At 33.3% G+C, this 13,039-nt stretch overlaps 1 protein-coding gene and 1 pseudogene across 1 annotated transcript; both read left to right on the top strand.

The window, feature by feature from the left end:
- The first annotated feature begins 727 nt into the window (after positions 1-727).
- On the top strand, positions 728-1,645 carry LOC127985889 (C3a anaphylatoxin chemotactic receptor-like; annotated as a pseudogene).
- A 4,046-nt stretch (positions 1,646-5,691) lies between these two features.
- On the top strand, positions 5,692-11,782 carry LOC127985818 (torsin-1A). The gene is made up of 5 exons (XM_052587994.1): positions 5,692-6,002; positions 8,074-8,339; positions 8,440-8,615; positions 8,691-8,818; positions 10,408-11,782. Exons 1-5 carry the CDS (start codon positions 5,801-5,803, stop codon positions 10,650-10,652), a joined length of 1,017 nt encoding a protein of 338 aa, XP_052443954.1. The 5' UTR covers positions 5,692-5,800; the 3' UTR covers positions 10,653-11,782.
- The last annotated feature ends 1,257 nt before the right edge of the window (positions 11,783-13,039 follow it).

Genomic DNA, 13,039 nt, shown 5'->3' with positions numbered 1-13,039 from the left:
GAGGCTTACCACAACATGAAGACTTAAAACCATCTCTAAGTGGAGTTGACCATGATGTTTCCCAACTCTGAAATGATGGTGAGGCCTCTTACATGAAATGGTTAGAAGTCTCAAACATGAGAGAAAAAACATTCAGCACAAGAACATTCTACTTTAAACTGGATAACTCTGAATCATCACGGACAAAGTGAGTTGATTATAAGGTAAAACATCACCTTGTAAATTAACAATAATATACTGGCAGCAGGGTTCGGAGCAGTGTATCGTCATTTTACAGTTTTATAACCATATTCTGAATTACGGCTTTTTGTAAATTAATGGTAATATATTGCCAACAGGGTTTCCAGCAGTGTACCGTAATTTTACAGTTTTATTACTGTATTCTGAATTACGGCTTTCTTGTAAATTAAAATTGGTTACTTTGTTATGTTACTGTTTGTAAACATTATTTTCAATACTTTCCACTAAAAGTAACATTTAACTGGTTGCATGTTTGTTATCATAATTCAAACTTGCTTACAATAGTTATGCAGATATTATCATATAATTATAAATAACGGTATCTTATCTGACACATTATTTTAAATATGATTTACATTATTACACTGACAGAAATCTCATATTTGCAGGATAAACTGAACACTTTGGACAGCATCAGCTAAATAACAGCAAAATGAACCAGACAGACTTCACAAGTGGAGATGATTGTCAGTGTTGTTTTAATGAAATGGTGAGGAAACCAATGAGGAGGATATCTCTGGTCTTCTACTCCCTGTCCTTGATTCTCTGCGTTCCTGGAAATGGATTTGTTGTGTATGTTGCTGGAATGAAGATGAAGAGGACCGTTAATACATTAGGTTTTCTCAATCTAGTGATTGCCGACCTCTTGTGCTGCCTTTCCACTCTTTACTATTTGGCACAAGGATCTCTTCATGATCACTGGCCATATGGATCCATCATGTGCAAGACTTTCCACTTCATTATGCTCATCTGCCAGCATTTTCACCTTGAGCTTGATTAGTCTGGATCGGTTTAGTCAGGTGATCACACCGGTTTGGGCTAAAAATCATCGCAGCCTTTTAATTACACGACTGTCCTGTGCAGTGGCCTGGCTTCTGGCTTTAGTTCTTAGTCTGCCTTTTATGATGTTAAGAGAGACTTTAACAGAAAATAACACAACATCCTGGCTTCATCATCAACTTGATGACGACAACTTTAAAATGTATTCAAGGTTAAGCATAAACAGATTTGTGTTTGGCTTTTTGATTCCTCTCATGCATCACAACTTGCTATGGATTCATCGCACACTAGTTATGCAGAAGTCATTTTAAATCTGGACGAGCGTTTCGCATCATGCTGGCTGTAATTGTGGCCTTTTTTCTGTGCTGGTTGCCATATCACACAGTGGATTTGATATTAATATATGGAGGGGAATCAAGTGTCTCGGCAGCTTTGGCAGTGGATCCGTTGGCTGTCTCTTTGGCATATCAACAGCTGCCTGAACCCCATTCTGTATGTTTTCATGGGACAGGATTTTAAAAGCAAGATTAAACTTTCTCTTAGACGTGTTTTTGAAAGAGCTTTCTCTGAGGAGGGAACACAAGTGTCACAATCCACCCAGTCTCAACAAATGCACTCATTGTAGTGCAGATATCAACTCATTTATTAATGCTTTTTCCTTTGCCAGATCTATCCGCTTTCAAACAAGGCACTTTCCACTTGTTTTGATATTTTTTTTTCTGATGCAATGACATATAGAAATTGTGTGGCATCATGTATATTTTCTTACATTTTATATATTACTCTCAGAATAGTTATCTATTTCAAATACTCGTGTCAAGTGTCTTAAAACATATTCCTTTTTAAAACTGAAACTTAATACATGCAAAACAACATGGCACAAGTCAGGAAGTTGATGCAAAATAATCTACAACAAAGCAGAGATATGATAGAAAAGGAATATTGTTTTATATCAGAATGTTTTTAATTTCTTATTTAGCAATGCTCTCTTTTTTTACGGATGCTTTAAGTTTTGAGGAAGTTAATGGTGTGTCTACTATTAGGATGTGGTTTACAGGAACTTCTGTCTTCAAATGAAAAGTCTAGTATCTGTATACAGATACATTACTAATACTAGGCTAATAATAGCTATGAATGATAAACCATTACTTTGTGTGTGTAACATCAATCCATTTTTTTATATTTTGCTGTTTATTAAATTGCATTTAATAACTCAGCTAAAGATTTTCTGTTATGTGTTTTATACCACATATCACATGACTGTAGGGTTGGGTATTGTTTGGGTTTTCTACAATACCGGTGCCAAATCGATACTTTTCAATCCATACTCGTGTCTAAACAGTGCCTGAACTGATACTAAAAACAAACAAAAAGAGCCACAAAATCATGGTGGAACATTGAGGGGGAAACATGGATTATCATATGTCTACCGCAAATTTCTTTTGAGAGAAGTATTATTTTTACCCAAAATAGGATATTCAATATCAATATCTCTTCTGCTGAACACAAAACATATTTTGAAAAATGTTGAGAACTTAATAGTGGATGAGCACCATAGACGTCCATAGTATTTTTCTTTATATTTAGAGTGTTGGTCCTGTGGCTCAGTGGTAGAGCATATTGTTTCCAGCGCAAAGGGTCATGGGTTCAATTCCCAGGAAACACACACACTGGTTAAAAAATAGTCTGAATGCACTGTATGTCGCTTTTGATAAAAGCGTCTGCTAAATGCATAAATGTTCATGTACCAAGTGCACATCTCGGTCCAGCCATGCAACTAGCCTGGTTTAGCTTTGATCATGATTGGTTGTTAAATATTGGAGTTGTTGGAAACTTTTATAACTTAAACTGTATGTTTACGGTTGCTATTGTCCTGATTAGTGATTTTAAAGTGCTAAAGCTTGACCAAACTTATCTAACCAGCAACTATGTCCTGTAGATGGCGTTATACATTGTTATGGTCCAAAAAACCATAGACATATAAATAACTAGACGCCTCATTGGCCGCTCGACCGCACGTCAACGTCGCCGCCATATTGGAGCGGGCAACTGTCATAACTCTCAAATCAGGACAGAAGAAAACATATCTGACTCATCGACAGATTGGACACCTACAAACCGTCACACGATAGTAAAAACAGATATCGGGGTGTTATCTTTCACAGGTAAGACTCAGCTGTTCTTTCTCGATGTTTTTTGGTCATTTTTAACTTTATGTTGACAGCTTAATTAACCACCAGTGTCAGACGATTAATAATTTCGCCAGCGTAGTTAGCAGTGAAGGCTGAGACTTCATAAGAACTCAGAGTTTAAATGAATTCTTATTACGTTTTAACTTATATTGCCATTTATATAATAAACTAAATGGTGTTATGAGCACAATATACAGATTGAGCCCTTTGACTGTCTAGATTAATGATGGAGCTAAAGCTTCTCTCTTTAATTTCACTACCGTTACTTATTTACAAAGTTTAAGTGGTAACACTTTAGAATACTAGTCCTTTAGTAAATGTTAGTTAATGTATTAATTAACATGAACAAACAATGAACAATACATTTATTACTGTATTTATTCATCTTTGTTCATGTTAGTTAATGAAAATACAGTTTTTCATCGTTAGTTCATGCTAATTCACAGTGCATTAACTAATGTTAACAAGCACAGCTTTTGTTTTAAATAATGCATTAGTAAATGTTGAAATGAACATCAACTAAGATTAATAAATGCTGTAGGATTGTTCTTGCTTAGATCATGTTAACTAAAGTAGTTAACTAATATTAACTAATGGACCGTTTTTCAAAAGTGTTACAGATTAAGTTTATCATCACTTGATTATAAGGATTTCATTGCTTTTCATAAAACTGTGAACTGATTCTATGTATTCTGTTTTCTTCCCTTTTAGCCATTTGCAAACAGGACAAGGAAAGCTGAGGAAAGCTGTTCTCAGAGACGAGACTATTCCTCCACAGACTAGTGTTGTGTTTGTACTAAACCCAGAGCAGCCCTGAATGAATCGACACAATGACCAGCTCATATTCTAATACTATAGACTGCATTTAAAAAGCTTTGCACAGGCTGTTTAATGCTGATAATGTACTGCGTGTGTCTTTACACATAAACTACATGATTTAAATAGCCTAGAAATGAAAAACACAGGAACTCACAGTAAGTCCAGCTGCAATATCATGATAAACTCATTGTGATGTTGTTATAATTATTATTAATTTTGATTAATATCAAGTTTTTGAGGGGAGCATCTCATATTCTGGTCTGTGATAAACAACTATACTTCGAGATTTTGTTGTGCAAGGTAAACCTTACACACTCACACCCAAACATTTATATGTGTTAACATACATGGAAAAATAAATCACTGTTTCAAAATGTGTGTGTTTTCTGCATGAGTGTGTGTAATGTGCATTATAGAACATATATATACATATATATACACACACATATATATATTATACATGTATATATTTTACTTAAGGACCTCATTAATTAAACACAATCTGGAACTCATGTCCACAATTTTTTTATATTGTGTCTGAATTTGATTAATAATTATTACACAAATAGTATTTTAAAATTACATTTCAATTTTTTTTATTTTACTCTTTAATTTACTATTAATTTATTCTTCATTTTTGTCTATTCTGTATTATTCCACCCTTGATATTACATATTCTTCTTGCTATTGTTAACCTATTGTTGTTCAGTTATTGTTAACCTATTGTTGTTCAGTTATTTATTATGGTATTATTCATATTATACAAATAATTTTATACTATTATAAATCTATTATATCGAATATGTTATTGTAGCATTGTACTCGCTTTTCATATTATTCACTTTACTTTAAGTTGTACCACATGTACTTTTTAATATAACATATCACTTTTACTATATTTCTACTGTGCACTGTATCAGTTCATATTTTCATTTTCACTGGATCCATAGCCTCATCAGTTACATGTTATTATTTGTTGTGGAGTTCATCTGTAGGCTAGTGTGTCACTTTTTGATTTGTATTTACTTGTTTTATAAAATTTTCTCAACAATAGTAAATTATTAGTGTTTAAAGATGTATTACTTAGATTTTATCACAGAATTTCAAAGGGAATCAGCTGTGTTCTGATCTGAGACACGAAAGAGAGAAAAAAGAGAAAAATGTTGGGATTGAACACAGACAAGGCAATAATATCAAATACATTTAATTAAATGAATATTCAAATTAAATTACATTCATATGTCACAGTTATACTAAATTAACATTAGAATTGTAAACCGAAAATAATAAACGAAATCAAGAAGTGAGACAAATGTGAGCTTTCACAATTCCTTACGAAAATTAATAATTTTCCAAACCTAACTAAATAACTGGAGGCAAAGTTTTTAACTGCACGTAGATCACAAACCTGAAATCGGTTGATAAATGTGAACGTTATCGTGTTTTTATTCAGAAAAAACCGGAGCTCCCCGTTTACTTCCATGTATTTTTAAGGCAGTCTTGCCCTCACTAACATGGCGGCGGCGTTGACGTATCGCAGCAACGGCTCAGAGCGGCCAATGAGGCGTCTAGTTATTTATATGTCTATGCAAAAAACTACAGAAGAAGCGTATCGAAAGCTACGCGCATGCGTCATGCGTCATGCGTCGCACGCAATCGACGTCACTCTTCCCAAGTAGGAAGTGGCGGGTGTGTGATTTGGATCTTTCGTTGTTGTTGTTTTTACCTTTCAGTTTCCAATTAAAAATATCGATGATTTATTTAGTAAAATGAATGTTCGGCTGCCTCGCACATGGACAACTGTGCTGCACTTAATCGTGATCTCAGGGCTGATCGTGGAGGCCATAGAGCCCGTGTCCACCTCGCTGCTGCTGGGGACAGGAGCTGCAGTGCTGGGCACAGTGGGCAGGAAACTCTATCACTATTTATATGAAACATGTGATGAAAACTGGCTCAACTTTAATGCAGCAGGTGAACATTGATCAGTATGTGTGTTCCAGTCATGTCTTTTGATGACGTGGGTGATGTTTTTCTTGATTATCTCCGTCAAAAGCAATAAAGATCCACTTCTTGAGCACATTTGTGTCTTTCTCTCGTTCGTTGTGATTCTGTTGATCTCCAATAATTAGTTTATTCAGAATCAGTTTTGATTTGATCAGCTTGTGAATTTGACGTATCAAACGGTACAGCGGAGAATATAACTCGATTAAATTGATCGAAAATTAAATCGTCTTTGAGATGGACATATTTCACTGTAGCTCTCTTATTTAACGCTTTTTTTATATATGTATGTGGGATTATTAGCAGGAATTATACCATGTGTCATACTCGCGGGGACAGTATGCTTGGAAATAATATTTAATATCTTCCATTGCATTCATTATTTGTAGTGTGCCAGCCGCCCAATAGAAATAAGATTCGTGCTTCTGATAGACCTTCTTTTAATGTCTCAGCTTTCAGAATCTTTTTTTTTATAGCAAAACATAAATTATGTGTTTTACAATAATGTGTTTTTCAAGCTCTTTAATTATCAGGTCGCTGTATTTATGTGAAACAATTAATTAAATTAAACGGTTTTCTTTGTGAAAATTCCAAATATGTGAAAATGTATTCTCTAAACATTTCGACTTTATTCTGTAAACATTTTGAATTTATTCTCATAGTATTATGACTTTATTCTTGTAGTATTACATCTTAATTTTCATAGTATTATGACTTTATTCTCGTAGTATTATGTCTTAATTCTTGTAGTATTACGACTTTATTCTCGTAGTAGGCCTATTACGACTATATTCTTCAAACATTTCGACTGTATTCTCGAAACATTTCAACTTTATTCTCATAATATTTTGACTTTATTCTCACAGTATTACAACTTTATTCTCTAAACATTTCGACTTTATTCTCGTAGTATTCCAGTATTACGACTTTATTCTCGTAGTATTACGACTTTATTCAAGTTGTGTTACGACTTTATTCACGTTGTATTACGACTTTATTCACGTTGTATTACGACTTTATTCAAGTTGTATTACGACTTTATTCACGTTGTATTACGACTTTATTCACGTTGTATTACGACTTTATTCTCGAAAAATTTTGACTTTATTCTCATAATATTTTGACTTTGTTCTCGTAGTATTACAACTATTTACATTGTATTATGACTTTATTCTTATAATATTACGACTTTATTCTCATAGTATTACGACTTTATTCTCATAGTATTACGACTTTATTCTCATAGTATTACGACTTAATTCTCGTAGTATTACGACTTTATTCCTCGAAAAATTTTGACTTTATTCTCTAGTATTACAAACTTTCTCAAAACATTTCGACTTTATTCTCATAGTATTCCAGTATTACGACTTTATTCTCATAGTATTACGACTTTATTCTCATAGTATTACGACTTTATTCTCTAGTATTACAAACTTTCTCTAAACATTTTGACTTTATCGGGATATTGTGATTCGTGACAACATATTTCTTCGTTTTATAATACTCAATTAATCGTTGTAAACTGAGATTGGTGTCTTTAGAAGACGAATGAATATGTGCTTAATTCTTCATAAATAATCCATAACCATGCCGTGCTGGACACAGCCATTGACGAAGTGTGATAAAGGCTAAATTATATTTTGTAATAGTAATATTAGTATATATTCATTTTAATTAAAGTTTCACACATTTTTGTTTTTATAAGTTAATATTTAAGTATTGTTTTAAATGTGTTTGTATAATTTTTATAACTTTTTAGTTTGTTATTTTAGCGCACAAAGTTGAACTGTGTAAAATATAATTTAAATTTTGTTTTTTTATTTCAGTTAATGTTCTATTTTTAATAAAATAATTTTTGAAAAGTGTTTTATTCTATTTTTTTTCTACAAACTGATAATTGGTTCTCTCATTTCTCATAATTTTCAGAATATATTTTAATATAATTTTTTGACAGGACTATCCAATGTACTCTGCTACATCAAGTGCAGATGTTAGTATAAATAATTTGTTTGTTGTAAATCTGTCTTCTCATCCACAGGACTGAAGAATGACCTCGACAGGAAGCTGTACGGACAGCATGTTGCGGCTCAAGTCATCCTGAAAGCCGTCACAGGCTTCATGAACAACAAAAACCCAAAGAAACCACTGGTTCTGTCCCTCCACGGCTCGACTGGGACTGGGAAGACCTTTGTGAGCCAACTTATAGCAGAAAATATTTACATTCAAGGGATAAAGAGCAACTTTGTTCATCTGTTTACAGCGACAGCACACTTTCCTCACGAGGCACACATTGACAAGTACAAGGTAACGAGCTCAACAGTATATGTATATAGTTTAAATATATTAATCTTTTGTGTCCCTTAACTGTAATATCTTTACAAAATGTATGTTTGCATGTGTTTAGACACACTTACAGGAGTGGATACGAGGGAATGTTTCCATATGTCCTCGTTCGATGTTCATCTTTGATGAAATGGATAAAATGCATCTCGGGCTGATGGACAGTATTAAACCTTACCTGGACTTCTCAGACAACCTCGACGGAGTCTCTTATAGACAGGCCATCTTCATCTTCCTCAGGTCAGTGTCATCGACACAGGAAACCTTTGACCCATTCAAACAGCCTCTGTAAGCCAGGTGTTTTTATTTTTGTAGCAATGCTGGGGGTGAGATGATCAATAAGGTGACTGTGAAATTCTGGAGGGATGGTAGAGAAAGAGAGGAGATCCAGCTGAGGGATCTAGAGACAGAACTTTCACAGTCAGTCTTCAGAAACGAAGGCAGTAAGTCAAATGTCTCTCTGCTCTCGTCTGCTAGTAGAGCAGAATCTTCAACTGTTGGATTGTTTAGTAATACAGCAATAAGCCACACAACACTTTAAGTTATTTTACAATTAAAAGTTGTTGTTGGGTTCAAATTGAGCCTTAAAGATTAGTAACAGTAACCAACAGTAGCATTATAATACAAACACGATTCCCAAAAAGTTGGACACTGTACAAATAGTGAATAAAAACAGAATGCAATGATGTGAAAGTTTCAAATTTCAATATTTTATTCAGAATACAACATAGATGACATATCAAATGTTTAAACTGAGAGAAAGTGTAATTTTAAGGGAAAAATAAGTTGATTTTAAATTTCACATCTCAAAAAAGTTGGGACAAGGCCATGTTTACATCTGTGTGGCATCCCCTCTTCTTTTTATAACAGTCTGCAAACGTCTGGAGACTGAGGAGACAAGGTGCTCAAGTTTAGGAGTAGGAATGTTGTCCCATTATTGTCTTATACAGGCTTCTAGTTGCTCAACTGTCTTAGGTCTTCTTTGTCACATCTTCCTCTTTATGATGCACCAAATATTTTCTATGGGTGAGAGATCTGGACTCCAGGCTGGTCATTTCAGTACCCAGATCCTTCTTCTACACAGCCATGATGTTATAACTGATGTAGTATGTGGTCTGGCATTGTCATGATGGAAAATGCAAGGTCTTCCCTGAAAGAGACGATGTCTGGATGGGAGCATATGTTGTTCTAGAACTTGGATACACCTTTCGGCTTTGATGGTGCCTTTCCAGATGTGTAAGCTGCCCATGCCACAAACACTCATGCCTTGATCCGGCCTTGACCCTTACGCACAGAGATTGTTCCAGATTCTCTGAATCTTTGGATTATATTATGCACTGTAGATGATGATAACTTCAAACTCTTTGCCTTTCTGGTATTGCTCCACTATTTTTCGCCGCAGCGTTGGGGGAATTGGTGATCCTCTGCCCATCTTGACTTCTGAGAGACACTGTCACTCTGAGAGGCTCTTTTTATACCCAACCATGTTCCCAATTGACCTAATAAGTTGCAAATTGGTCCTCTAGCTGTTTCTTATATGTACTTTTAACTTTTCCGGCCTCTTATTGCTACCTGTCCCAACTTTGGAATGTGTAGCTCTCATGAAATCCACAATGAGCCAATATTTAGCAATACATTTCAAAATGTGTCACTTTTAACATTTGATATATTATCTTTATTCTATTGTAAATAAAATAGAAGTTTATGAGATTTGGAAATTATTCCATCCCTTTTTTACTCACAATTTGCACAGTGTCCCAACTTTTTTGGAATCGGGTTCGTAAAACATAAATGTTTATTGTAAATTATAATAATCACATTAAACACTTTTCTGTAAGTAATGCTATTCATTAAACCGGCAGCACAACAGAGTCATTATTTGTATAATCTATGAGCACATTGGTCAGGTGGCTCCTTCAATCAGATTTTACAGCAATATCCATTTTCTGAACTATGAAAATCCCACATTACCGTTTATTACCTTTAGATTTTTATTGCTTTTATAATTGCACATTCTTCTTTCTTTCCACAGGTGGTTTAAGGAACAGTGTTTTAATTGATAAGAAACTGGTGGATTTCTTCGTGCCGTTTCTTCCTCTGGAGTACAAGCACGTCATTCAGTGTGGTTTGGCTGAGATGGCCAGTCAGGGTTTCACCCCAACAAACATTGTGATTAAAAGAATGGCTGATGACCTAATCTTCTTCCCTAAAGAGGAGCGTGTCTTCTCGGTCCAGGGCTGTAAGCTCATTGCCAACAAATTGCACTTTTATATATAACACCAGTGTTGGGGAAAGTTCCTTTTAAAAGTAATGCACTACAATAGTGCGGTACTCTCTTAAAAAGTAATTAATTACATTAGTTACTTTTTACTGAAAGTAATGCATTACTTTCACATTACTTTTTAAGTATGAGCAGGGCTTGATATGTTTTTAATATAAGAAGTTCTGTTTATATCAAATGTAAAAGTCCTTTCACACCAAAAAGAGTAATGAATAAACCTCAGGCTGAAGGAAAAGTAAATTCACATCTGTAAAGTAGAACACAGGAGAAGAAGATTCAACACTCTTCAGTAATAAAACAACAATGAAACACAATTATTAGTTTATATGAAGTAATTTTTGCTTATTAGTATGGTTGAACCGGATCATCAAATGTCAGCAACAATGACATTATTTAATAAAATGGCATTAGATACATTTGTGTTATTTAACATTTAATTATTGCAGGTTGGCATCTTATTCCGAGTTTGAATTTCACTGTCTTAATTCATTTTGATTATTTGATTCATTTGACTGATACAAAATCTTTTTTTTTTTTTTTTGCAAGTGGGATGAATTAATGCACATTCAAATTTAGTCTAGCGCACAAAACGCTTCTATACATTTCACATTTGATTTCTCTCAATATTGGGACAGGAGACTTGTCAAACTGGAAAACAAAGTAACTGCTGTTACTTTTTTGAAAAAGAAACTCAAATATTTTATTGTAAATTTAAAAAGTAAAGCGTTACTTTACTAGTTACTTGAAAAAAGTAATCTGTATAGCCCCAACTCTGTATAACACACAGAAAAAGCATCGGCAATTTATCATTCATCATCATTTAAATTAAATTTTTAAGACAAAACACACGTTACGGGTCCAGATTAAAAGTACCTGAATTGTACTTTTAATCTTTTAATTTTGTTTTAAACAAAAGCACACATACACTTCAGTGTCTTTCCGCAGGCACAGCTTCATAGCGTCTCTTTATTATCATTAAAATCACAGTAACAGTTTAATACTGAAATCTTCAATGTTTTCAGTTAGCCCATTTAGTCGTAATCACAAATCATGTTTCATATGATGAAAAATATAATTTTGTACAATTCTTTTGTATTTGTATACAGAAATAAAATCTTCAAAGGTTTGTGTCTTGTTTTATAAAACATTAAATAATTAATTATCATTAATATGCTGCAAAATACAGATAGAAGTGATGTAAGATCACTTTCAGAATGAAAATACTGTCATGATTTACTCACTCCAAAGTCCCACTTGTTCCAAACATGTATGAGTTTCTTTCTTCTGTGGATCACAAAAGAAGATCACATTCATTTCTTTTACAGGTTTGGGGACCCAAAGAGAACTCTTACTGATCAAGACAAGAGTCTGTTAACCAAGTTTGTAGTTTATTGAATGAAGGGGAAAAAAGGGTATCAATGAATATTTTCATGTTTGCATAGGATTCTGATTTGTAAACATTTATGGTTCATTGTATATTTATTTTAATGTACGTTTTGCACGTTTTGTTTAGCTTTCAGTGCACACATAACAGCAGCAAGAGATAAATAAAAAAAATGTAAATAAATTAGCTTAAATTAATAAAACAGTTTAAAACAGAATGTCCCATTGACTGCCGAGTAACTTACACTGTGAAGGTCCAGAAAAGTATGAAAGGTATCTTCTGAATAGTCCATCTGCCATCAGTGGCTCAACCATAACGTTATGAAGCGACAAGAATACTGTTTGTACAAGAAAAAAACTATTTTGGAAAACACCTGCTGAAACATTTAAATTGCTAAATTTACAAAAACATATTTACTTTTGTAGTTTTACTCAAATTTACTAAAAAACTCCAGGTTGTTTAATAGTGTACTTTGAAAGTATACTTTCAATGCATTGTTACAATGATCATTTTCAGCACATAGTTGATTTTTTTTTTTTAATTAAATATAAGTAAAGTGCAATAAATATACTTAGAAAAAAAATAACAGAAGTTTCAATTCAATATTTTTGTAAAATATATTTTTAGAAAATATAGTCTACTAAATTACAATTGGTTTAAAATGTGTTAAAAGTTGTATTGTGAAAAAAGCACGATTCTATTATACTTTTTATATGTTTAAAGAAAGTTTTGTCATTTGCAATGTACTATTAAAATGGAATATATATATATATATATATATATATATATATATATATATATATATATATATATATATATATATATATTACAGTAAATGTGTGAATTTCTGTCATGCTGGTTCTTTTCCATAACAATGAATGTGATAACAAAGGTAATAAAGACTTGGTTATGATTATTAAGTCTCTTCCCGGCTCAGATTGCACATATGTAAAGTGGGCTCTCACGAAACCGAGGACTCGAAACATGAACTAATGTCAG

This window comes from Carassius gibelio, chromosome B21, assembly GCF_023724105.1.
Source record: "Carassius gibelio isolate Cgi1373 ecotype wild population from Czech Republic chromosome B21, carGib1.2-hapl.c, whole genome shotgun sequence".
Classification (NCBI taxonomy): Eukaryota; Metazoa; Chordata; class Actinopteri; order Cypriniformes; family Cyprinidae; genus Carassius; species Carassius gibelio.
This window is presented reverse-complemented; position numbering and strand designations above follow the sequence as displayed.